This window comes from Ambystoma mexicanum, chromosome 1q (genome assembly GCF_040938575.1).
Source record: "Ambystoma mexicanum isolate Mex_15411 chromosome 1q, UKY_AmexF1_1, whole genome shotgun sequence".
NCBI lineage: Eukaryota > Metazoa > Chordata > Amphibia > Caudata > Ambystomatidae > Ambystoma > Ambystoma mexicanum.
In genome coordinates, this window is record NC_090922.1 from 503,580,837 (window position 1) to 503,608,546 (window position 27,710).

General features: G+C 45.2%; 1 protein-coding gene across 1 annotated transcript in view; it reads right to left on the reverse strand.

Moving 5' to 3' along the window:
• Positions 1-7,237: 7,237 nt before the first annotated feature.
• Positions 7,238-27,710, reverse strand: part of LOC138529875 (D(2)-like dopamine receptor) — a 434,356-nt gene continuing 413,883 nt past the window's right edge. The window contains exon 8 of the mRNA XM_069640867.1: positions 7,238-8,288. Within this exon, the coding sequence (XP_069496968.1) occupies positions 8,092-8,288 (197 nt within the window). The 3' untranslated portion in view covers positions 7,238-8,091. The remainder of the gene's footprint in view (positions 8,289-27,710) is intronic.

The window sequence follows — 27,710 nt, forward strand, 5'->3', positions numbered from 1 at the left end:
CTGATGTAAGTGTGCCCCAAAGTCCACATTCAGAACCTGGAGAATCGTGGCTTCCACCCATTGCCACCTGTTTGCAAGGGTATCACTGCACGGACCAACCACTCCTGGTGAACCCTCCACACTTTGTCCATCCGCGGGACAACCTTTATCTACCAGCCATCAACCCTCTCAAGTGGCCGCACCTGTAGGGAGAAGCTGTGGTTTGGCACCCAGATCTCTAACGAAAGCTATGAGTCCTGGGGTAGGACCCTTCCTGTCAGTAAGGTTACTCCACTATGTAGAAGTGTTTCACCTGGCTTTTGCTGTGTCTGCCTCTAGGCTCAACGCACCATAGTCAGTGTTATTATCCTCGCAAATGCCCCGGTGCTGTTTTCCTACAGCTCCTCTCTTGAACACACCCATCAAGAGACACTGCGGTTCCCCTCCTGTGCACAACCGGGGACATGACTTTCCTCTGTGCCCATCCTGAACTGCACTACTCGTCCGCTCCCAGAGGGTTCTCACACACCGCTCCGTGCTCTCTCGATGCGTGCAGGTCTTCTCTCCCCCGCAAGGCACGGAAGGGGCTGTTACGCCAGGCACCTTCACTCCCCTGCTATATTGTGTGCAGCATCCTCCTGTGATGTTTACCCCTGTCCGCAGGGCCCACAGTATTTGGCTCTGATCACCACCTCTTCCCTTGCCAGAGCACGCTGGTCTTCGCTCTGGTCATCTGCTTTCTCGTAGGCCGAATTCCTTGAGTCCCTGGATAGGACCCTTATATCTCTTCTGTCGGGCCAGGGTCCGTATTACCGGCAGGCAATGCCGGGACCCTCAGGTGACCATCGCTATCGGCAGGACTCGATTCAGCGTTTCTGGGGCTGGTGTTAATTTAAGAATGTGCGCTGGTTGTGGAGTTCTGCATTCATGCCCTCATGTTGCTCAGTGCTCCCTAGTGGTCTCCTCCAGCATTTACTTTTAAATGGCAAGCAGCACTCACAATTACAATAATCTTTTTTTTTTATTGAGTTTTAGTCAGAAAATATGACTTTTCAAAAAAAGTCACAGTTTAAATCTCATACAGCAATTAAAAAGAAATCATTTGATTCATAAAAACAATACACTATCACTAAGAATATTCAAACAGAAAAGTATACTAAATAAATAATAAAATCAAAAGGGAAAGGAAAAAGGAAAACAATATAACATCTACTGTTAACACTTCCAATCCCTTCAATCACTAATAGCCTCATTACACATTAAAAATAAAAGGAAGGCAACGATGATCATACATTTCCTGCTACATATAATCTCCATAAATATTTGTTGACACTATCCAGTATTCATTCCCACCAAATTCAACTTTTTCAAATGTTTTGCGATTTCTATTGTCAGTAAAGTCTTGTTACCTGAGACTAACCTCTCCCAAAAAGAGCCTGTATTCAGCCACTAGTCATGGCAGACAAATCTAGACAAAGATATCAACCTCATTTCAGAGGTACCCGAGCAACTGACAAACAAATGCCTCAAAGATTGAACACAACCGTCCTCGCAAAGATCACAGATATTGTTGTCAATTATATCTCCATATCTAATATGGAGGAATTCACGGGTAGGCAATATATTCAGACACAATCTTAAGAAATCAGATCTTACATAAGGGTCAGGAAATTTCTTTAAGTACATAGGAAGCATAGATCTGGGTTTGTCAATAGAGGTTAGCGATGGAGAGATCCTTGAGGAGCGGATAGCCTCAATTGCCCGAGTCCAGTCTGCTCTTTTTAAGCACTCCTTCACTTTCATTGGGTTACAGATTAGAACTTCTTCCGTACACTCCGACTCTAACAGGATTTTTGTGCAGACCATCTTTAAGTTATTCAAGTATTGGTTGCTACAACCCTGCAAAGCATAAGAAGCATCTTCATATAGTGACAATGAATGTGGAACTAAAATTGACCTGTACAAAGCCAACCACATCCATTCCATCCATGCCTTCATTCACTGCAAGCCCAATTTGTACCGTACGCTGGCAATTGGAACGCACTTGGTTAAGCATAGGACACACTTCCAGATGTTGCCCTCTACTCTATCCCATTCTAATACATGGGACTGAGAATTAGTTTTGAGACCAAATAGCAAAGTAGGTATTACTTTCCCAATGTAATACCTTGTAAGCGGAAGGATAGAGAATTTGCAAAACTTGCTTATGATCCTTTTCATATGCAAACCTCATTGTAATATTTTGGCCTCTAAAGTTGCTACCACATGTTCTTTTGTTGGGAAAAATCTAACCACTGAGCCTAAATAGGTGACTTCTTTGTCAGTCGGTATGATTTGATCATCCAAACACCAAAGAAAATGTTTTGTGATTTTCAGAGGATGTTTAAACACCAGAATCTTTGCATATTTCTGAAGCGTACAGCGCATTCGTTGGAGCCCAATTTGTGTGTGGTCCAACCATACAATGTTCTTGGCGTAGGCTATCCAAGAGATTTTAGTTTGTCCAATCTTTGGACTAGCCAACGCTAAATCTTCCAACCATTTTGCCACATCAGAAAGATATAAATTGAAGAGAAAGAGGGCGACAATACAGCCTTGACGTACCCCCCTATTTATTCTAATTGAGCTGGAAAATTCCCACATCTATCCAATCTAACTTTTAGTTCTGTGTCCTTGTGCAATTCAATTAGGATACAGAGCAGATTTTCGGGTAGGCCCCAGCTCCTCAGTTTTTCCCACAAGCGGCCCCTGTTGATCGCGTTGAACGCTTGTGACCAGTCGATCCAAGCCCCATAAAGCGGGGGACCACCCTTTAAGAAGGACCCACAACTAATGGTGCTCAAAACCAAGCCATTCAAGGTGGTCGAGACGCCCCTGCGAAAGCCTATCTAATTTTTTCATAGTACACCCTTAGTTGCTGCCCATTTTTCCAGATCCATTAGAATGAACCCCACAAAAATGTTCACATCCAAGAGGGATATTGGACATTAATTCGACGGGGATAAGCAGTTGCCCCTTTTATAAATGGGAACAATTATGGCCCTTCTCCAAGACTTTGGTATATGTTTGGTAGAAATTATTCTTCTAAACATAACTGTCAGCACTCTAGACCAGAGATCAGGTTCAGATTTTTAGGATCTGATTACTCAGACCATTAGGGCCCACCGCTCGAGATACTGAAGATTTTTTTATTAGTGTTCTCATTACATCTCTTCAGACATTTAGTTCTACATTAATGGAAGGGGCCCTATCAGAATTAACTATACCATAAAGGTTAAAAAAATGATCAGCCCATACATTTTCCTGTATCTTGAGTGGGTTGTTTCCATCGAGCTGATCAAGGACCAAAGGTTACAAGAATTGGTCACCAAAATGGCCCTCAACATAGATTTCCGATCATTTTGAAGATCCAGGCGCCTATGGGACCTACACCAGCTCCTGTAGTTACTTTTCATGGTTCCAGCCTCACTCAGATACACCTGCGTGTCCTTTATATTTTTTTTTTAACAGTCTCAAAGACTTCCTCAATTCCCTTTTTTTATTCCGGGTCTTTTCATCGAAACAGTTGATATATAATTAACAACCAATCCCACAACAACTTTACAAATTGCTTAGGGTCACACATTGCTTCTACCTCATTTTCGCCAAGGGGCTCAATTGTGAGACTGAGCAATTTATTAAGGTTCCTCCCACACCTTCGAAATCTAGTTAGTATATTCCCTCCATTATTCACACTTAATTCCAGTGGGTAGAACTCCATCCCAGGATCTGTTCGTTGGAAAATGTGGTTTCCGGAATCTCATGATCACTTGGGAAGCCATTGGTAATAGAGAAAGGAGCGCACCGTTCAAATAGGTTTTGGAGAGGAATAGATAATCTATTATGGAAGAACTCTCGTTCCTCTTCAAATTCGGTGCAGGGGGAATGTCCTCCGTAAAATTCCCATTTACCAGAGACAAATCCCAAATTGTACCATAAAACTCCATTGTTCATTGGCAATTTAAAAGTAGACCTCTCTCGGGTACTAACTTGAATGCATTGTGAATTAAAATCACCTAGAACGAGTTCATAAAAAGAAAATTGAGCAGAGAGGCTTACAAGTAAATCTGACAATAAATGTTGAAAATCTAACAAAGTGGAGATAAACAGGGTTATAGTAGATATTCACTTTTATACACCGAGTGATGACACTTCCTGTACCAAAGTCAACTTGCACTGCCAATATAAAATTACAATTAAACACTGACATGCTCACATATAGGGCAACATTTAATTGTAATTTTGAACACTGAGGGTACTCTTCAGAATATAGACTTGTCCATGTATTACAGATTTAGCTTCACTGAAGATGCATGCCTCACCAATACCAGACATTACTCTCAAACTATTACGGGACCCAACCAAGGGGGAGACGGTGTTTATAGGGAGCACTGAGCTCCTAACTCATGTTCTTACATAGCTCAATTTGATGGCAGGGAGCCGTTATGCATTGACATACATGTAGGCGGCTCCCCGCTGCCAAATTGTGGTCATTTGCATGGCAGAGTGCAAAAGTGCAGGGCATGCCTTAAACCACACAGTGTTTACTTTTAATGGCATCCTGAGCTCACAATTAAACACTGTACGACATGCTCGCATGTCGGGTAGCATTTATTTTCAGTTTTGAACACTGCTTACCATGCATGCATGGCAAGCAGTGTTCACCATTCCAATTAAGCCCTACACGACTTTTAATTGTAAACGCTGCCTGTCATGTGAGCATGGCAGGCAGTGTTTACAATGGATCCCAATAGGGCCCACCTACTTTAATCTGGTATGGCGGAGAGAAAGAAAGGTGTTAGAAATGCAAGTTTCGTTCCGCTGCTCATCTCCGTCATACAAATGAATGAAAATGGGGCCTACCATAATAAACATACATAAAAGCCTTACAGAAGGATTTTTCGCATGTTTCTTATGTTTGCCCCTCCCCCATATATAAACATGAGCCCTTAAGTGCAACAAGAGGCTGTTCCTTGTGTGCGCCAATCACAGTACCTGCACTACAGGCTGCAGCCAAATGCCAGAGTTCAATATTGGTGTGTAAGAGTGGTGTACACAGTAAACTGCCCATTCCATGCTGTGTGTGTGTGTGTGTCGTATACATGCAGTTAACACAGTTTGCAGCAAGAGGCTGAAGGGCAGACTTACTCTGTTTGTACTCCACATATGTACTGAACAGTCTGCAGCAGAATGGTGAATGAAAACCATGGGCCTCATTACAGGTTTGGCGATATTCTGGTGGTAAATCCGTTGGAATGCCGCCAAATGGATTTACCCTTACTGCCACTTGGTCCTGTGGAATTACCACAGGGTCAGGGTCACAAGTAGTGGTATGGCAGTGTTGGTCCCCATTTATGGATTGCTATACACATGCACTAATCACAAGACACAGATCACGATTTCAATCTCTATTTAGAGGAAATGTGTAATTGTAATTGGCCAGATCATATCATATCACTCTTTGTGCCCTGAAGCGACAGCCTGTTCTGCATGTGGTGCGTTACATACCTGGAGGAGAGAAAATAACATAAAACCATGAAATTCACCAAAATAATTAAGCTGACAGGATGTTTACATTACATGTCTATCAAAATTGAAAGGCTCTGATATATAATTTCCTGGAAAATTCAATAACGAAACGTAAGTTAAAGTGATGCTAAGGCTGTCCAATAATGCATGAATTCGTCAAGATAAGGGAGCTGCATAGAATGAGTCCTCCATGAACTGGTCATGGCCTCATCTCTAACATCACAGGATCTATCAATCACTTCACCAAAAACATGAGTACTCAAACGATCATAATGTATTCTACTTTTCCTACAGCACTTACTATCTCATAGCATGAGGAGGGGGTCACCCATCAAGAAGAGCACAAATAGTGAAGTCAGAAGAGCACGGCAGATGCTCTGAAATGCAAGCAATCCAGGTTTGAGATTTTGCTTCCTGGGTTGCGTGGAGAGGCCATGAACTAGGTAGAAGTCACTACATGGCTTGTAGGAGCTTCTGTGAAGTTGACATAGTCAGCGGAGAAGACTGCGGGCACCAGTATTGTGAGCGCAACAAGTGTTAAGGGAAGATAAAGTGGGAGAAGGTGCATGGGTGGGATGCGTAGGCAGCATACATATCAAGAGTGTGTGCAGACTACATGGGCGTGACGGTAATGGCCGGAAATAACATATCTGGTATTGGAGTCCTTCAAGAGAATAGCCTAAACTTTTTGTCGAGGAACCATGATGCATTCTTCAACTCGGAACTCAATTAGGACAAATGTGCACACAGAATACTGGTACCACTACCAAGCAGTCTTCAGAACAAGATTGGGACAGAGTTCCATTTGGACAGCAGCACATTGGTGACAGGGATACGTGCAACAAATCTGTGTGTGTGTGTGTGTGTGTGTGTGGGGGAGAATATGTGTAAGGAATATGTAGCTATCATGACTCCATGTATACTACGCCATCGACCCTGGGATACTGGATAGCATTTTGTGATGTAATCAAAGACATCAATGGTGCATGATCTGTGATGTGGGAGGTGATGGCAAAAGTCATACTTGATTTTATTGGATGCAACGAGTGAACAGTGCATAGGAAGATTAAAGGTGTGTAGCTACACTATCTGGCAAAAGTTAGGGTATTGCGGTTTTGGATGACAGCGTTAACATAAATTCAATTAAGGTTTTTGTTAATCAAATGTGTATGTTTTGCTTGATGCTACCATTGTATGGCATGTCTGATCGACCATTATCCTTCTTAGTCTCTCACTGTGCAACATCATTTTCAGCTTTGCTCATGCACGGTAGAAACTCTGGCTTTTATCTCCTCACAAGGTCCAATTCGCTACGCTCCATGGGGTTTGCGGAGGTGTTATAGTTGCAGGAACTCTGTATGCAGATCTACATACCACAGGTACCTGGCGATTCCTCTGCAATTTTAGTCACCATGACTGAGTGGGCCCATGGCATTTGCCTTTGGTGTTTGCTGCTGTGTGCAGAAGCCCCAAGAAAGTCATACGGAGCGGAGATTATTGTCCCTACGAATGCAGCCTGCCTCATAGAAGCCTTTTCCAGAGCTCCATCCCGGGGACCAGTGCACGTGTGCGGATTATTCTCTGTGCACGTCTGTTGGGTGTGGAATTCTCAAAGAATACCCCCAAAAACCCACAATGGGTTTATTAGCCTCTGGACTATTCTTAGATTAACCACAAGGTCAGACAGGAAGGCAGGCAAAATGGAGTGTTTTATTGGGATGTAGCAAAATCTGAACATTTTTCAATTATAGTCACAAAAATCCGTACAATGTCCTAAACCATGGTGCCGAGTCAGGATTGGAAATAAATGTTGCGACCAGTGGACCTCTCTACCTCATCCTGGGATGACATTAAAGCACTTCCTGCGCAGGTCCTGATTTCTTTACTATGCATTGTGGCACTTTTCCATTGTTTGCTGCAAGTCGCAAAGCTCATGCATTGTGGTGAGACTGCCCTGGCATGTTCCATTCATTCATGTGACCAGTTCTTGAGTAGAAACGAGTTCAGATCAGTGGATGGTTGGGCAAACCAACTGTCACATTTGAAAGAACTATCACACATTTAGTTTGAAAAAATGTGTTGTCCATGGCATGCAGAAAATGAATCCCCTGCGTAATACAGCAATACATCTTTCAGACCAGTCGGTTAACTTGTCCTGTTCTTATGCCGAAATGACCCTCAAAATAGGTTTTGAGAGCTGGATAAGCAGCAAGATTGCCCTATACCTGTGAATAATGTTGACGTTCATTTGTTCAGTGTTGTTCTTCATACTCTGGGTCTATTAGTTGTCATTATAACAGACAATGTGTTTTATGAAGGTGAAAGGGTGTCCCTCAGTGAGAACGGCTTCAGGAACCCCATTAGGCAATTGCAGTTACAGCTTTTCAGGGCTTGAGGAAGAATACATAGTGCAGGCATGGCTTATAAAGAAGTCCACTTGATGCCCCTCAAATTTTCAATCAATGTCAGGGGGCGCTTTTAAGCCTATCCACATTCTGTGGTATGTGATATGGTTGGTAGAGCACTCTTTAGTCTGGAGGGGGATCAGCATTGTAGGATCTTGATGAAAGCCTTGCGGAACTCCACATTGAAGGTGGTGTAGATGATGGGGTTGACGGCGCTATTGACGTAACCGAGCCAGGTGACTGCACTGTAGAGCTCAGCCGAGATGTCACATTTCAGGCAGTGATCCCGCAGGATGTGGGTGATGAAGAATGGCAGCCAGCAGATGATGAAGACCCCTGGGGTGAGAAGAGAGATATTAGTGGCAGGTGTAGTTCAGAGCAATCTGCCCTGATGAAGAAAACACAGTTTACTTCCTTGGATGGATGGAAGATGTAGCAAAAGCTAAACAGAAGGTCAGTTGGCATGAACATATGAATGGCATTTACGCTCTTCCAAGTAGGAGGCATATCTGATATTGTAAAATGTTACTCAGTTCTCTAAGAGGTTGCCTTCTTCCTTTAGCTAACATTCTTACTTTAATCTATTACTCCCACATCTTCCTCCTTCTGTTTATCTTTCATTCAATTCTTATCATTATATCACTATATCATTACCACGCTGCTCTCTTTTCTTGGATTCCTTTTAAGGATACACAACTAAGGTCAATACAGCTAAATTCAGATCAAAACCCACAACAATCAACATAGGTGTACCTCAAGGCCCCCTGGTTATTAGTGCTTACATCAAACATCTGGCTCCCTTACGATCCAATAACTTTCACAAATTCCAAGCTTATGCCGATGATGCAAGACAGGGGTGGATAGCAATTGTGGGACTGGCCACTCTAGCTCAAAACATTGTAAAAGAACTGTTAATTATGATTGGGCTTCTATCATGAATACCTAGGGACAGATTCGAGGGTCAGCGGATTGAGTAATTCATTTTTCTTTGGCTTTGTGGAAAACCTAAGACTTATTAAATGCCTCAGCAGGAGTCGTTTAATAAACACACTTTATTATGCCTCCAGGAAACTTGGATTATGGACTGCCCGATAATAGAGGGCTTTGAAGTGTGTCATGTAAATGCCTCTAGGGGTGAGAAGGGAAGACCCTTTGAATAACTTATGTGTGTAGTAAAAGTGGGTTTGAGTATCTCTATGCATAAAATTGACACAGATAGATTGGATATTTTATTGGTTATTTTAGAGCGGAGGGAAAAGCCATCTAATTTATTGCAGACATGTTTGTTTAATGTTTATTTTAACCCAAGAAATGTAGATTTAGATCTCTTTTTACTTAATATCTCAGAATTATTAATGGAGGAAATGCCGGAGGAAGAAGCAGGCATAATGATAGTTGTTGACTTTAATAGGGAATTCTAGATCTACATGGTATTCCAGGGGAAGCAGACACATGTCTTGGCGATAGCAAGGACACAGCGTCAACAAATTAGGCAAGCATTAGAGGCCTGGAACCTAATTATGCTAAATGGGAATGTGGCTAGTGATGTACGCCGAGGGGCCAGCCCTCCCCCTGCAGGTCCCCCCAGCATCCTTTGCCAGCACTTGCCCTCAGGCTCCTTTTCCCGGACTAGCCCAACTTGGACCTTGCACACATCCTCCCCTGCCCCCCTTTCCCTGGCTTTTGCGCCTTGGCCCACCCAGCACTTGCCAGCCCCACCTGTGGGGGTACCCCCACTCCTGCACTTCTCCCCATACCCTCTCCCCCTTACACTTTTCACCTTGTCCTGCACTTGCACGGTAGGATTGTCACAAGGCCAATATGACAGTTTTTTGTTGTTCTACTTTTGTGATTCCCATGTCCCCCACCCCCATTATGTCATGTGGCATCTGGAAACACCTATGTAAAGGAGCCATACAAATGTCCAATAAAATCAATAAAGTTTACGTGGCAGAATTTGGGTGTAAGGTTGACTCTGGATTACATGTTTATTACACAAGACTTGGCGGAACAAGGTGGTGATTTGGAGGTTTTGGATCTAGTAGGAAGTGACCATAGGTTAGTTGGTTTTTTGATTGCCTCTTTTTCTCTACATGAATCCAGTATTAGGGCACCTGTCTGTGGAAATCAGAGCAAGAGCTTCTGCTGTTATATGGTGTCCAAAATTGGTCAAGCAATTTAATGCCTCTGTGTAGGCTACCCTTGTGGGTAATGGGGTGGTATTGAGCAATCTTAAAACTTTGTTTCCCATGTTACAATGGATTTTGAGTGGCTTAACAATGGCTAAACATCCTGAGAAGGGGAGAGGTAAAAATGTATATACTGATTCGTTTAATGTGGCAATTCAAAGTAGAAAAAGAGAGATGCGCGGGTACAATAGACAATGGCGTAAGGAGGGTTTACATTCCTTAAGGCAAATCGCTAAAATAAAGAGAACTATGCAAATTGGCTAACATCCTATAGGTTATTTATTTTTAAAAGTGTTTTATTGGTTAAGTAAAATAACCTTTAACAATACACATAATGTAGTACTAACAGAAACAAAAAGTAAAAATTGGCAGCAAAACATATAAAACAATTAGCTGAGGAACAAATCAAGAAAGAGAGAAGAACAAAAAAACCAAGGCATAATACAAAACAAAGCAAGACGTCTCAAGTAAGTTAAACCCTCGCTATCCCACAACTATTAATAAGTACACATCATTTTGGCATACCCATTCTCATAGATACAAAAAGTTTACAAACTTCACCACAGATATCACAATGGAAGTAGTATGGCCAGCCAAACATAGCCCCCACAAGTGCTCGGTAACTGTTCTCTGAAAACAATCAATATGATTCCTAAAGGCCTTTGCCCATTTTCCTGACAACACTGCACATTCGGTCAGCAGGTGTTTTAATGTTTCCCTCTGCGACCTTGTTTGGCAGAATCTACAATAAATATGCTCAGTATTCTCAAGGCCATAACGTAGTAAAATTTCTTATGTATGCAAGATGTTCCAGCGAAATCTTAAAAAATGATTCCGCGCTCCAATATCGGGATAAATCCCCTTCTCTTATGGTCATAGTGGCGGTGCATCATCGGGGGATACCCATGGACCCTTCAATGGTTTCCTGCCAGCTCTTGAAGAGAGCTGCCCATGTCTGAGAGGAGCTTGCATTCAGTAGTCTGCCCATTCTGTCAGGATCTTTAAGACCTTGTTCTGAATAATGAAATTGAGGTCAGGATAGAATGAGGCACCTTTCATAACCAAACTCGACCTCTATAATGTCAGATGCTTCCATTGGGCTCTTGCCAACAGAGAAGTCAAGACCAGATCATATCGGACCACGGCCAGTAGAAACGAGGGCAGCAGCCAGAAAACGCCCCTCCACATCTGTCCCTCCAGGACTGGCAAGTAGCTAAGAATTGATAGTTCATAGACTTCAATCCCATACATGATTTTCGGGACAATTTTTGAGTCGTAAAAACAAATGCAGGCTACAGTAGAACATTTCCCGAATTTTGAGTCTATTCTCTGTAATTGATTAGCCAGCCCTGCGGCTTTAGTTTTAAGCCATTTGTTGATGTTTATGCCCAACTTTTTTGAGTTTATCAGGAAGCCCAGATATAGAAGGGCATCCAGTCTCTACACCCTTACCCCTTGAACATGCCAAAAGAAGGAAGATATTTTTGTAGTGTTGGAAAACTGGATCACTTTCGTCTTGGTGGGATTGATAGTTGACGCATGTGCCGCCACAAAATCAAGAAAACCATCCAGTAGAGGTTGCAAACCTATAGGTGTATTATCGAATATTAGGAAATCATCAGCATAAGACTGCCACAGGGGGCGAAGATGATGCAATTTTGGAGTTACCATGGCTCTAGGTTGCAAATATTGGTTAATGTCAGCCACGTATAAATTATAGAGACACCGAGCCATTACACAACCTTGCCTAATGCCCTTGGTCGTACTAATGGGCCTGAACAGATTACCTTGCTGATCTAAACACACCTGAATTGTGGAGTGTTTATGCAGACCTACCAGCTGTGTCAGCAGGCCCTCAGGAATACCGCATGAAGGCAGTTCTTGCCAAAGTAATGGGCGATCGACTGTGTCGAAGGCAGCTGTCGGGTCAACCGAGGCTACATAAACTGGATTTCCATATTTGGCCCATGTTGAATGCATTAAGGGAACTTCCCATCCCCTGGCAGAATCCCGTTTGTCACTTGCTAAGGATCCCTGAGGTTGTAGCACATAAGTGCCCTAACAGGACATAAGCAAATACTTTGGAATCAGCATCCATCAATACTATTGGGTGATAATTGCAGGGAGACGATCTAGCACTTTATTTGTGTATTGGGATTACCTGAGCCTGACTCCAGGTCACTGGAAACCTTTCCGTCTTTATTATGTCCAAAAACCAGGCTATAAGTACCTCAGACCACAGCCTTGGATTCGACTTAAAAAGGAGGTTTGACAGTTTGTTGGGCCCAGGAGCCAGAGAGGAGCTCAGACCCAGAATGACCTTCTGAACAACTTCAAAATTGAATTAAATCCCCCCCCACCTCTTTTAAGGGATGTTTAGCGAGACTGAAAATTGACGCGGGGGAATAAGCCCAGACGTACAGTTCTTCAAAATGGGATACCCAGTCCGCTTCTCCCACTGCATTGACCAGTCTACCTGATTGAAGGCCCGTCTGCCCATTAATTAAGGCCCAAAAGGCTTTATTTTTTTTATTACTGAGCGCTTTCAGCATTGATTCCGCATCTAGTTGTAAGAGATGTGCTTTTGATGCTCGTTGCCAGTTTTTATGACTGTCAAGCTTTTTTTTCCAGGGCAATCTTCTCGCCAAGCATAGTGTTAGGGTCACCATTTATCCTATGAACTAAGATTCTGAGACTTTTCCTCCGGGCAAGAAGCTCAAAATTATACGCATGTCTATGGATCTTGGGGACTGAGTTCAAATTCCCTGCAGTAGGAAAGTCGGCCCTAATAGCGTCTTTTACAAAACATTCAAAGTTATCAGAAGCTAATAGCTCCGACCTACAAACCAGTGATTTATCTGCCAAGAGATCTACAAAGAACTTGGTCACCAACCTTGCACGCTTGCTGGTCCACGCAATGCGGTTGTCCTGTGTGTTCAGAACTAAGGACTCCCTGGCCATACTTCTTCCTACTGGCATACTGGTCCAACTCAGTTTGCCAAAGTGTACTGATATTAAAGCGTGGTCACTCAGGGTCGTTTGTTTCACCGAGAACTCACTACAGATTTCATGCAAACACTTATTTACATAGGCCTAATCTAAGATTGAGCTTGTAACTCAGTCCAGGTGGAACGTGGAGGGATGTTCCCCCTGACTGTGCCATTCACAACCATCAACCTTAGGCTTCAAAAAGCGCTATCCCACATCTGGCCGTGTTTTAATTTGAACTCAGACGAGGTCGCAGGAGCCCCCGTGGTTGATGCAGCCTTGACCATTCAGACAATCAGAGTTTAAGTTTCCCCCCACAAAAACATGGCCCTTTGACTCTCGGTCATACCGGTCTAGAACAAAGGTGGTAATAAGTTCCAGAACCTCAGTTAACAGACACATTCCCTGGTGCCAGTACCTGTTCATAATAAGGATGTTAACTACGATCTTCCGAACAATTCTGACGTTAGTCACCATTATTACAAAAAAAATGGTCGAATTGCACACCACCCATACATTCGGGTCCGATTTGATCACAGTTAATAAGCTCCCGTAAGGATGTCCACTCTCGCCTTGGCGTGATTCTTGGAATAGAGTCGCGTAACCATCAAAGGACGGTAAAGTTGTTAGCCACGTTTCTTGTTAAATTATAAACGTGTGTTGCCTGCAGATTCGAGAAAGATAGTTATTATTGAAGAGATGGATATTGCCCCTAGAGTTAAAAAGCATGAACGTCAGGCCAGTATAATTCTCATTCTGAGGCACCCTAGGGCTCACCCCGGCAATCTAGTTTGGGGCCAACCCCTGAAGCCACGACCTATCCCGATTCTCTTCAGAGGCAAGAATCCTCTTTAGATTCAAAACCTGTTCCTCCATGGATTCTCCCATGCCCTGGTTAGGGAGCTGGCCACCTTGAGGGGTCGACCTCATTTTATGGGCATGGATCCCCCCTCCAGCGACCTGCTCTACACAGGGGGATAGATCAAAGCCCATTCGTCGGAGTGAATCTTTTTCCTTTAGTAGGATGTGCCGCACTATCTTCGAGTTTAGGGAAATCACTGCTCGATCGTGTCGCTGGCGATCAAACAGGAACACCCTTACTAGGTTACTAGAGGAAATACTTGTCAAGGCCGGACTCTCCCAAAGGAGATACAGGATATTCGCTCTGTTCATGGTTATCTAGTGCATTTCAGGTAGACCACTTTCAATTAGAATGTTATAGGTGTGCTCTTTCTCTTTACCCTCTTGATCAGCGTGGCGGTTACAGGAGTTTGAGATGTCCACTAAAGCTGGCCCCAGAGGACATTGGTCTTGAGATCTTCTGTTTTCTTTTGTATTATATAAAGAACTCCACAAACTGGGCAATTTTTCTGGTACTACTTTCCAAGTCGGCAAAGTTGGCGAAAGTTGCCCAGATGATTGTTTGAAGTTTTCAAGTCTTGTAGCTGTGAAGCAGCGGTATCAGTTTGACTAGGGCCATCAGTGTTGTTTGCCACCGGATCGAGCACTCTCTTGGCTGCACACGGAAGCGGGACAAGTACCTGCGAGGTTAACTGCGGGGCCCCTACCGCAATGCTCTGAGGAGGACTCTTCTTTGCTGCCAGCGGTTGAGGCATTTTAGTGATCCTCACAGGGTTTGTGCCCTCCAAATTCAATGCAGGCTTACTTGCACTTCCTATATCACCAAAGGCAATTTGTACCTTGCGGTGCACTGCCATGTCTTTAGATTGCGACAGCGGGGCCTGCAACGTTGGTTGAGAAAGTAGTACATGTATAAATTGTTGCGCAGTTTGCTTTTTAACTGATTTCTGTACTCTGTTTATTGCCTTTTTCATTTGGGGTCCCAGTTTTCTGTAGCGACCCTCAAAATTGCTCTTGTCCCCTTCGATTGAGCAGCGGGTGAATTGCCATTTGTTATGCTGGAATCTTCACCTCCCGAGAGAACAGTGGGCTGGGGGGGTTTCTGCTGTTTACCGCTCTGCAGTAAATCCATTGTGAGGTGCTCGAGGATGGGGCTGATTTTCAGCAAAGGTCACACGTCTCTCCTTGGAGCAGCAGATGTATATGGGCGTAACTCGAGATTCAGAGTTCGTCTTCTTTGAAATTGATAAATGATTTGCTGGGACAAAACTGTTAGCCTGGCATGTTTGCACTTGGCCCACGAGTGCACCCATAGAGGGATTCAGACAGGCAGTATTTTGTACTTAGGGTGCAGAGACCAGGGTGCCATCCTCTCCACCACACTCCCCCTCTAGTTTTGGCCTTCTCAGGATGTGCAAGAGTATGTCCAAACAGGAATTCTTTGACCGCTATGTGCATTTTTACATTGTCAAAATTAAATAATACTGACTTCAGGAGTGCTGCATTTGCCTTAGTTTCATGGTGGAGACCTTCATACAGCGAAACCAATATACAAAGTACTTGATTTATTTCAGTCAGGCAACCCTCTCCGTCGTATTTCATAACATCATCCATCTTGCGCATTACTGCCGATAGACATTTCAGTGGGAGAGGGGTAGGCGAAGGGGCCGGAGATGAGGCAAAGAAATCAGTTCCAAACCAATAGTGGTCACTGTGTGTTGTCATTTTTGGTCAAAGGTTAAAGTCAGAAGGTTTATCATCCATCCGCATGTCTATGGAGCCATTGTCTGGAGACTTTTGGAGCGACATACTGGTCTCCTTAGTTAAGAGGCTGCTTAAGTCTTTTGTAAGTGTGCTTTTTAATCTGATTTGGAAAGCTGCAGTAAGCAAGTGCTGCGCAGTCTTGGTCTTGCACTGTTGGATGTGCCATCTGCCAAGTAGTTTCAGTTGGAGCAGTTTTTAATGCCATTCCATAAACTACACGTGCCTGACACAAAATCAATATGTTAGCAATAGGAAGAATAAATACAGTGCCAAGAAGGAAAAGGGTTTACTTTGGGTTGGCGGCTTTGGGGTTTATATATTTATAATGTATGTTTGCTAAACGTATGACAATGGGGGATGTCCCTGGTTCTATCATTGAATTAACATATGATAAGTCACACTGTGAAATTCACTCATCTCTGTGGGTATTCCCTGCTGCCATACCAAAGGGTGACATGTCCTTGATTACTGAACACCTTTTGGCCCACAAGTAAACTAAAGGCTGTAACGTAAAGAGAGCATGCGTGTGCGAGTATGCGCACAAGCGTATACTACCATCAGCCTCCATTGATCTGGGGCATGCATGTTATAAATATGGCAACATGTTCATCTTCACCAGTAGCCAGTGGGGGAGCTAAAAGCCTAAATGACCACTTAAGAAAAGCTATTCAGTTTGCTTTGCCAGTCGCAGCAGGGCTCTCCCCCTCCTCCTCTCCACACATGTTTGTGTTTGGTGGAAGCAAGGGGTGGCATTTCAGTGAAAAGTATGTTGAACAGCCCAATTCTGACTCTGGGTGCCAGGTTTTGTTTGTGATGATAAATCTGACAATTTATGACCTTTTAGAAAATATTTGTTAAGATTGGTTAACTCCACCTGCTATACCGCGATAACCATGATATACCGTCATTTTGCAAGAAGGTTATCGTACCTTCATAAAACTAATACCGTGACACCCCTAGTCACGGGTAGGAAGGCAACAGGCAAACAAAATGACTTCTGCACTCACCGCCAAAGTTCTGATGTCTCGCTGGATTGATGAGTGTCTTAAGACGTGCAAGTCGGGAGATTTCCGGCCAATCTCCCTCCACTCCAAACACTCCCAACGCACTGTGCACACCGTGCGCGCTCCGTGCTGGAAAGGTGTTTTAGCTGCAAAACTCCTCCTTCACTTAACGGTGAACGCAGACTCTGCCAATGAAATGGTCCTGCTAGCACTGCCACTCCCAACACGCTACACACACCTATAGGTCCTGACTTCCTCTACAAGATACTGAGAAGGTGCTTTAATGTATTATGTGTAGTATTATGTGTAATGACGGCAGTACATTTTGGAAACTCGTTAAATCTCCTGATAGTCAGGGTTTTCTTCAAGTGCAACCAATTGGTGAGGATGTATGGGTGGACCACTTCTCAGCGCAAAATGCTTGATTGACTGGCAGAGTTTCTCAAAATATCATAGGGGCAAATTGGAACAGTGGTATAATGTTAGAGAACGAGTTGATTGTTAATCTTATTTGTAAATGTAAAAATTAAATGCCACAGATCCAGGTGGATTATCCAACGCGACATTGAAATTTGACCCACACGTGTGGGCTAAAGTACTGCTGGCTTAATTTTTATTTTTAATTTTCTTTATTGGCATTTTTATAAATCATACGTGTAACATATCGTCGGTCAATTGTACACGCCTTATACGGTATTGATTGATTGATTGATTTATTTATAGAGCGCTTTACACCAAGGTGCTGATCCAGCATTAATGTAATTATAACAAAATCAACAATTAAATAACAACTGTCTCCATATTTAACATTGTAGTGTTTTTCTTTGTGTGTGGGGAGTGTGAGGTGTGAGAGTTGAAGGAGGGATAGAGGGAGATGGGAGCATACCGTGAGTCAGCAAGGTGCAGCATCTCAGGTTAGTTTGCTATTTGCAATCATCAGTAGTATCTCTAGTTCAGGGGGGTTTATCATCAGAGGGATGGAACAAGTCCCACGTCAGGGCTTTCCATGCATCAAATGACTTGCTAGTGCCATCAGGAGATCTAGAGACTCCATCTTCCCACGCCCTGGTCTCCGCTTCCACCCAGCGTTTCAGCTCCCTGTGCCATGCTGTGTATTCTGGACCCTTGGTCCGTTGGTTCTCTTGGTTAGTACACATGCCATATCCATCAATTTCACAATGTTTTTCACCTTGGCTAATCTGGGATAAGTTCCTAATAAGCATTCCTTGGGGGTCCAACCATATCATGACAATCCGGCCTTCCTGCAAGTTTGTTCCACTTTGGACCAGAGGCACTGTACTTTGGGGCATTCCAAAACATGTGCAGTAGACCTGCCTTCTCTGCACTGCACCATGTGCATCCTGGGGGAGCTTGCTTGTTAAACATGGCTACTCTGTCCGGGGTCATATATGTACACAATACATTTAGCTGTATCGATCAAAACATAGCGTTTCTGGACACTTCTCTGGGGAACGCCAGGGCCCTTTCACATTTTCGGTCCGCTATATCTAGCCCTAGGTCTGTTCAGATCAGTACCCCGGGGGTTGGGTATATCTATTAACTGGTTGTATATTCTGGACACCAGTTTCCAGCCATCTCCCAGGTTATATAGTAGTGTTACAAGGGGGTTCGTCGCTGGTTCTTCGGGCCATTCATCCCACTTTGCTCGCGCTACCTTCTTAGCTCGCTGGTACCATAGGAATTGGCCCTCTGGTAAGTCCTCTATGGATTGGAGTGAAGTGAAATCCCTGAAGGTTCCCTCCTCGTAAAGTTCCCCCCGCGTGTATGCCCCGTTCCTTTCCCAGAGTCTGATATTCGCCAGGTCTGTGCTGGCCTTGCATAGGTCTGAGATCATTGGGATCCCGGGGGAATATGAGTGTTCTAGGTGTAGGAGTGCTCTGGTCCTGTGCCAAACTCTCCTCCCCAAAGCCACTATCATTGACATGTTGCTTAGGTAGAGTTGGGGTGCCCACATGAGTTCCCTTAAGTGTAGTGGGGCCCCTAGGTTTTGCAGTACCCCGGTCCCCGTCGTAACCTCGTCCGATAACCATCCGGCCACAAAGCTGAGCTGCGCCGCTAAATAATATCTTTCCAGATCTGGGAGTCGGATACCTCCTGCTCTACAGGGCAGGGTAAGCATGGTCAGTGCTAGTTTGCGTCTACCTATTCCCCATAAGAACTCTGAGTATCGTCTCAAGCAGACGAAAAAAGGAAGCCTTAATGTAATAAGACACATTTTGAAAATGGTAGAGGAATCTCGGGAGAACAATCATTTTGACTATCGATTCCCTGCCCATCATAGACAGTAGGAGTTTGGACCAAAAACCTATCGATTTATGCAGTGTCTTAAGCAAAGCTCCGTTGTTGTGCTAATGCATCAAGTCCGGTGTGTGCATTATATTGACCCCCAGATATCTGAATGAGACTGGTTGCCATTGGATCCCCACTTCGGGCAAGTCTTCCATATCTCTGACTCTCAAGTCTGCCAACGGAAACAGACAAGACTTTTGCCTACTGAACTGTATGCCAGAGACCTTGGAGTAGTTGTCTAAAACTTCCAGCATAACTGGCACATTCAAGTGCGGGTCCTTCACATATAAAAGGACATTGTCTTCATCCAACAATATTATATGGCTCACTTTTCCCACCCTGATTCCCGCATCAAAAAACTGCTTTCTGAAGTAAATAGCAATGGGTTCTAGGCCTAGTATATAGAGCATGGGGGATAATGGGCAGCCTTGCCGGGTGCCTCTATATATGTCTCATGCCGAAGATACGTACTGTCCAGATTTCACTCTTGCTCTTGGTTTAGTATATAGGATCTTCACCCATTGACAAATCCCTCCCCAAAGCCGAATTCCCTGAGGGTTGCCAGAAGCCATTCCCAGTAAATGGAATTGAATGCTTTTATATCGTCTAATGATAATACTGCGTAGGAGCCACTTTTGTGGTCCATTTGGGACATAATATGTTGTAACCTGCGTAAATTCGCTGTTGTGTTGCGGACTGGTACGAAGCCGCTCTGATCCGTGTGCACCAACCCACCTATCAATCTGGAGAGCTGCTTCGCTAGCACTGTGGTCAGTATATTGATGTCATAATTAAGCATTGCGAGTGGACGGTATGAGTCACACTTGTCTTTTGGTTTCCCAGGCTTAAGCATCGGGATCACAAGCGTCTCCCTCATGCTGTCCGGGAGATTCCCCAGTTCGTATGCTTCCTGAAACACTTTATGCAATAGTGGCGTAAGTGATGATTCATATGTTTTATAAAACTCTGGGGGTAGCCCATCAGTGCCCGTGGTTTTACTGGTGGCTGGTGACTTCATAGCCTCTGTGATATCTTCGGTGGTGATATCGGCGTCTAGGACCTCTCTCTGTGTGGGTGTCAGCTTCGGTAGGTCAATTTCCTCGAGAGTGGTTTGAATTTCATCTGGTGGGACTGGGGTATCATGCTAGTATAATTGGGTGTAGAATGATTTGAAGGGGTCATTGATTGCTTTCTGCGATAGCTGTGATGTGCCATCTACGTCTTTCAATGCGGTCGTTAGATGCCTAGGATGTTCCCTTTTGCATGGCCACGCCATTAGGTGGCCAGGTCTATCTGCCTCCATGTGTGCTCTAATAGTTCTAGCAGTGTAGTCAAACTTGGCTAGTCTGCTCCATGTCTCTTTGCATTCAACCCTAAGAGTGTTCCATTCCTTCAACTTCTCCTCCTCTCGCTGTTCTAGTGCTTTCCTCAATAGCGTCCAGATGTTGCCTGCTTTTGCTATAAACTCCACGCGTATCACCACTTTCAGTGCCTCCCACACCGTGCACAGCCGTGCCACACTGCCCATATTCTCTTCGACAAATTTCTCCAGGGTGTCCCAGAGGCCATCCCTGAAGACTAAGTCCTTCATTGTTTCAGTGGGCTACTTCCATAGCGGTATGGGGGGCCTGGGCCCGACCATCCTCCATTCTATTATCAAGGGTGAGTGATCGGAGATGGATTGCCCTAGATAGTGCACCAGTTCGATTTGGGGGAGGTGATCTCTCCCTACGAAGATGTGATCTATCCTGGTGTATAGGCCATGCGGGGATGAAAAATAAGAGTTGCTCCTCTCCCCTGAGTGTAACTCCCGCCAGCTATCTACCATGTCCAGCCACTCTAACACTGTGTTGAGTGCAGTGTAGGCCGCCGCTGTCCTGTTTAATGGGGGAGTGGATCTGTCCAAGTCCAGATGTTGTGCACAGTTGAAGTCCCCGCCCTAGATGAAAAAACAGCTCCTGTATTGGGTTAACTTGGTGTGCATGAGATCCAGATGGGCCGGGATGTTGCAGTTGGGAAAGTAAGAGTTTACTATGCATATTTCAGTCTGTTCAATGTAGCCCCACAATATCATATATCTGCCCTCTGAGTCTGCCTCTGCCCATACCAGTCTGAAAGGCAACTGGGGGCTTATCCATGTGAACACACCCCTTGCATATTTGGAATATGTCGCTCCAAACCCCTGCCCCCCCAATGTTCCTGTAATTTGACCATGGATTCCCTTGTCAAATGGGTTTCTTGCAAGAGGGCTATTGCCACATTCTTTCTGTTTAAGAAAGATCTAATTCTGTTCCTACAAAGGTATGTGCCTAACCCCCTTACATTCCACGTTATCACCTTAATTTGTGCTACCGTGTTCGTTCAATGGTTAATATAAGGAGCCCCGTGCTACACAGGCCGCTTCCCATTATGGCAGTGGCATTGCAGCTACGACCCGTGCAACTAGTGCCGCAAACTGGCCCCTCTATCACCCCCGTCCACATCGCCCTCAGATTCTTCCTGTCCTTATTAGGAGACTTCTTAACGGACTGAACATTTAACAGTGTGAACAGAAAAACATAAAACAACAAACAACTGCTCCCAGCTGCTGCCGGGTATGGGCAGCACTCAGGTGCCCCCACGCCTTCTGGACCTATCCAGGTCTTCCGGCATGGATTAGTGCTAGCAACAGGCCTGCACTGATCTAGTATTGGGGTGGGTTTCAGTGTGCTGTGCGTGTGGCTTAGCGGACTCACTGCCCGAACAGGCAATTAACGTGTCATTGCCTCAGCGATGTGGGACGTAGCATTCATCTTACCATTGTTTCGTATACATTTATCCATTTCAGATGGACCCCCCCGCCTCCCTGTCCGTGTCATAGTTACTCATGTGATGGGCCCCTCATCGCTGGCCAAGCCATTATGCTCCATCCACATATTGGCCGCTGGAGGAGTTTATAGGAACACTGCCTTCCCTTTGTAGAGCCCCTTGAGAGGAGACAGGTATAGCAGCATGCATTTAAGGCTCAGTTTGCGGAGTTTTGCCTTTATTGGCACAAAGGAGTTCCTTGCATGTTGTACAGCAGGGGTATAGTCTGGGTAAATGACAATTCTGGAGTCGTCCCTTTTGATTTCTCCCCCCCTCGTGAGTATTTAAGTATTGTCTCTCTGTCGCAGAAGTTTAGGATTTTTGCAATCATCGGCCGTGGATATGAGCCTGGTGGGGGCCTCTTTTGTAGGGATCTATGGGCCCTCTCCACCGAAAACCCCTGGGATAATTGGCAGGTGCCGATTTCCTGTTGTAGCATCGTTTCCACAAATGTGGTCGGGTTCGAGCCCTCCATGTCCTCCGGGATTCCCAGTATTCGAATGTTGTTGCGGCGGGCTCTCCCATCTGCATCTTCGCACCTCCTTCCAGTCTTGCCACCTTCTTTTCCAGTTCCTGAACTCTTGCTTTTAGGTCAGCCGCCATCTCAACAGTCTCCTGAAGTCCTGTTTCTGCCAAGGTCACCCTTTCCGCCAGATTTTGAATGTCATGGCGCATCAGTTGCAAATCAGACTTGACTTCATCTATCTTTGTGTCAATAAATGTTCTAAGGGCTGCAATGGCCTGCAGCACCTGAGCGTCTTTGGAGTTTTCATCTGGTGGGTGTGATGCCTGGTGTGCGGTCGCATCCTGCTGCAACTGCGTCTTCGGCTTGTTCGCCGAGAAGGAATCCATTATGGTCAATTTAGGTTTACCCCTAGTGTGGGACATTGCCTGCCATAATTTGCTGAGGTTTGACAGTGGTGCTGTTACACCGGCCGTGCAGAGTTGTTGAATCGACAGATCGGGCGCCATTGGGTTATGGTGCCCCTTCTGAGTAATTTGCAATGACTGTGGCAACTCACCTTTTAATGCGCTCAGTGGGTATCAGTTGAAGGTCTCAGCGCCGGTGGATTGGGCTTAGGGTTGCTGCTCCTGGGGAATTGAGTCTCTCTGTGCCACTGTGGGAATCTGGACTCTTCTGTGGATTCGCAGTGGGAGCAATGGGCCTCCCCCCTGTTGTAGAAGCTTGCAGGGTTCACCGAGTTCTGTCTTGTACGAGTATTTCCCTGCACCCGTCCATAATGATTTCTTTACCGTTAGCGTGTGCTGAAGTTCTTGTCTTGGATGTTCTCCGCATTGACTTGCTCCAGGATTGCAGTGTCTTCCACTTTGCCCGTATGTCGGAATCCTGTCTTTCGTGCTGCCTGGGAGTCAAATACTTAGGTTGGTATCGTCCCCAAACTCTTTCCAGGGCAGGGGTGCAGGAGAGTTCCTCTTCAGTTATAATGCCTCGACCGTGCGCGGACCAGGGAGCAGCGTGCTTTGCTGGTTTTGACGTGCGCTCCTCACCGGCGACCTCCGGTTCTTTGTCGCAGCGTGTGCAATGTTTGTCCTCCTTATCAGGGGGCTCGTACGCCCCAGTCCAGGCGGTCTTGGGATTCCCGGCCGACTAGGGCCTCAGATGTCTGCCGGGCATGCCAAGTTCCAAGCAGTAGTGCTAAGCTGCCCTCCAGCATGCATTGCCCGGCCCCAGGTTCCCCAGCACTTTAAGGGGACACGCGTGTTACAGCTTGATGGGAGAGGCCGTTTTAACTTTCTGCTCTGTTATGTGCTTGCTGGCCCAGGGGGAAGCCGGGAATGATTTGAGCACTTGGTTCATTTCAGTACATCTCTGGCCGCGGGACTGAGGCGCCACATACCTTGACTGCCCGGTCCAATCCCCGTCGATAGTCTTGCGGCGTCCCGGTCGATGGGATCCTTGGACTCGATGACAGAGTCCTGGTCTCTGTGGTCCCTTCTCAGCTCCTGGCCCGGGGGAGCTTTCTCAGCGGGATTTTGGGATGCCATTCTTCGCTCCAGCCCTCTGGTCAGGGGCAAGGTGCAGCGCTGGCGACACTCTATGTCCTGTTGTTTCCCCCTCTTCAGCAAAGCTGGAGGAGGGCAGTCCCCAAACAGCCCAACAACTCAGAGGAGGACGGGGTTCTTTCAGCGTCTGATTCTCTACTTGAGCCGTTGGTTCGCACGATTCTGCAAGCTTTCGCCTGCTACGAGCTTCCGTTGTGAGCCCATTGGCACCATCTTGCGAGGCACAGGGGGACCTCGTGGAACCGGCACTACTGTGATTCACTGGGTCCGTTTCGAGTTGGAAAACAAACAGGGCATCAGAGGAAGGGTTCAGCTACCGGTGGCTATTTTCCTTTATCAAAGATGCGACTCTTGTCCTTTGCAACAGGATCATACGCAGGATCACGGGTGGGAGCTCAGCAAAGCTGCTTCCTAACGCCATGCACGCTAGCCACACCCCTACTGCTGCCTTTATTTAATGATATTTTAAAGGCACAAGTTATTCCTTCTTCATGCAAATGTGTGGTGGTGATTTTAATTTTTAAACGTGGTGATAGGTTTGAGCCATTAAATGATCGGTCCATTTCCGTATTAGACTCATCAAACACAATCTTTTCCAGCCTAAATCTTAAAGAATTAAAGTGCTGGGCAAGTAAAGCGGGTTGTGAAGATTTCTTTCAACTGGTTTTAAAAAGGGGGTCAGGACTTCATTAAATCATTGTATACTACAGCTCTGGCTAATCAAGCAAAAGCATGCAAAATACCTGCCTATTTGGCGCTATTTTATATTTTGAAGGCTTTTGATTGCATGATACGTAGTAGACTTTGGCAAGAAATGTACTTGTTTGGGTGTTCGGCCTCCGTTCTCTTTGGTGAACATCTTGGCCAGCCTTCATGAGGGGACCAAGGTTAAGGTCAGACTAAATAAAGAGGGAGGCTGCACCAGATGGATTAATACCCATCATGGAGTTTGGCAGGGCTGTGTCCTGGCCCCCTTTTTATTCAGGATCTATATTTGCGATATGGGTCTCAATTACAGACGGTTCAGACAAATCCCCAAAATTGGGGAATCTGCATTTACATTGCATGAACTATGCAGATGACATGGTTTTATGTGATTTGACCCTGATTTGGTTACAGCGGTCATTGAAAGCAGTACATTTGTATCTGTTGGATTTGAGGTTAAATATCGTTGTGACAATGAAACAGGTAGGCGGCTTGATGAAAATTAAAAATGGGTCTTTATTCAGACTATTTCAAAAAGGATAAAAGACAATAATCTTTAATCAAAATTTTCTGCAGTGTCCGTTCTCTGTGCTTATGCTTATTCTTTGATCCTTGCAGGGGATCTGGTAAGGACTCTGGCAAGGCTTCTCCTCCTATTCCTCATACGCCCACCAGCCTTCGGCAGCTCCTGATGTCCTGTTTGGTTTGATCTGCAACAAAACCAAGAATGAACACCCTCTCGCCTTCCAGGGTTGTCTTTATATAGGCGGAGTTTAACAGGCCAATCAGTGTTCACTTCCTCCTCTAGTCTATATAAAGTCTCCCAAGCCCCACCCCCTTTTCCCTTGAGGCATTGCAAGCTGTCTTCGACATCGACCTCCACCCGCACCCTATTCCAGTCATCTCTGACCAGGTGAGATCTTAGTTCCTTCCTGGAAGGGTTTTGGTGGGTCTCCTTGGAGTCTTGTGTTTTTGTCCTGATCTATTATGTTGTCGCAACGCTGTCTTTCATAATCCGCGGCTCCGCATTTCTCAGTTGGGTTACAACAGCCGAGTACCCGCAGGTTTCCCATGCCGCGGCAGCCCTGCCTTTCCCTGCTCACGGTTCCTTGACTTCTCTGCCGGCTGTCATAGTCGAACGTCGGCGTCTCTACTAATTCACATGAGTGCGACAATCTGACTCTCGTGTGTCCGCCCGAAGGTTCCATGACTTTCAAACCGCCGCCAGAATCGAACGTCGGCGTCTCTGCTGCTTTGCAGAAAGGCTGCGTTCCGACTCTTTTGGGCCCGTCCTGGAGTTCCATATTACAAGTCTCCGTCTGTGCTTTGGCTGGATTAGATGTCTCCTGACCCCACCATTCCCCAATCGGGTGGGTTTCTGGGTCTCGGGCCCCTCTGTGGTATAACTGACCCTCTTGACTGTTACATACACCCCCCTGAAGCATCCAGCCGATCGGGCTGGTCAGGATTTCTGGATAGCTAATCCAGAACTAATTGGAAAGCCGCTGGTCGGTGCACCGTTTCAAAACAAAATTCCTGTAGGGTCAAGAACCATCTCAATACTCGTTGGTTTGAGTCCTTGTGCGTGGCCAACCATTGGAGGGGAGCATGATCAGTAAAAACTGTAAAATTTCTTCCAGCCAGGTAATATCTGAGTGTCTCAATGGCCCATTTGATAGCTAGACACTCTTTCTCAATGGTAGAATACACCACTTCATGTGGTAAGAGCTTGCGACTTATAAAGGCCACTGGCTGTAGATCAGTTTCAGTCCATTGTGATAGTACGGCCCCTATTCCTACTCCTGATGCGTCAGATTGCACAAAAAACCTTTCTTGAATATTGGGACACCTTAGAACAGGTTGTGTTGATATTATCCATTTAAACTCGGTAAAGGCTTTACAAGCTTCTTCATCTTTAAGCAAGTTGCCTTTGTAGGAAGATTTGAGAGCCTCCGTCAGCGGGCTGGCAATGGAAGAAAACAAAGGTATGAAGCGCCGATAATATCCAATGAAGCCTAAAAAGGCTCTGATCTGCTTCTTATTGCTGGGCATAGGCAGTTTCTCTATTGCTTTAATTTTGTCCAACTGGGGTCGTATAACCCCGTCCCCGACCAGATATCCCAGGTATCGAGTCTGATTGGTGGCCAGTAGAGTTTTCTTTGGGTTTATGTTAAGACCTGCTGATTGCAATGATTTTATTATGGATGATAGTTGATTCAGATGATCCTTCCAGTTTTTACTGTATACAACTATGTCATCCAGGTAGGCGGTACTGTTATCCCTTATGAGGAGCGAGAACCTGATTCATCAGTGATTGAAAAGTTGCTGGGGCTCCATGTAAACCAAATGGTAGTACTGTAAATTGATATAGACCAGAAGGGGTAGCAAAAGCGGTTTTGATTTTATCTTCAGTCCTTAACGGAATCTCCCAATATCCCTTTGTCAGATCGATGGTACTAATATATTTAGCAGTGCCTAACTGTTCAATAAGTTCATCAATACGGGGCATGGGGTAGGCTTGGTATGTCGAGATGGAATTCAATTGTCTGTAGTCCATACAAAAACGTATACTCCCATCCGGTTTAAGGACCAATGGGGGATGACCAGTGGCTACATGATGGTTCGATTACCCCCAGCCTCAGCATCTCCTCCACTTCTGTTTGCACTGCATTCCTTTTTGACTCAGGCAATCGGTAAGGATGGATGCTTATGGTCTGTCCTGGTTCTGTTTCAATTTTGTGTTCTGCCAAGTGTGTTCTTCCTGGGTAGAAGGAAAACACCTTACTTAAAGGCTCAAGGTGTTCCTTCAATTCTCTTTTTTCTTCTGTTTTGAGCTGTTTTCCCCACTGAACTGAATTGAATGCAGGTTTCTGGGTCATTCTTGTGACAACCTGTATGGCTTTGTCCATGTTCTTCCATTCCTTCAGCAAGTTTACGTGGTAATTCTGTGTTTTTTCCTTCCGATCGGGTTGATCCACCAAGTAGTTTACTGGACCTAATATTGCCTTTATTTTATATGGCCCCTCCATTGGGCCAACATTTTGTTCTGGCTTGTGGGCAATAAT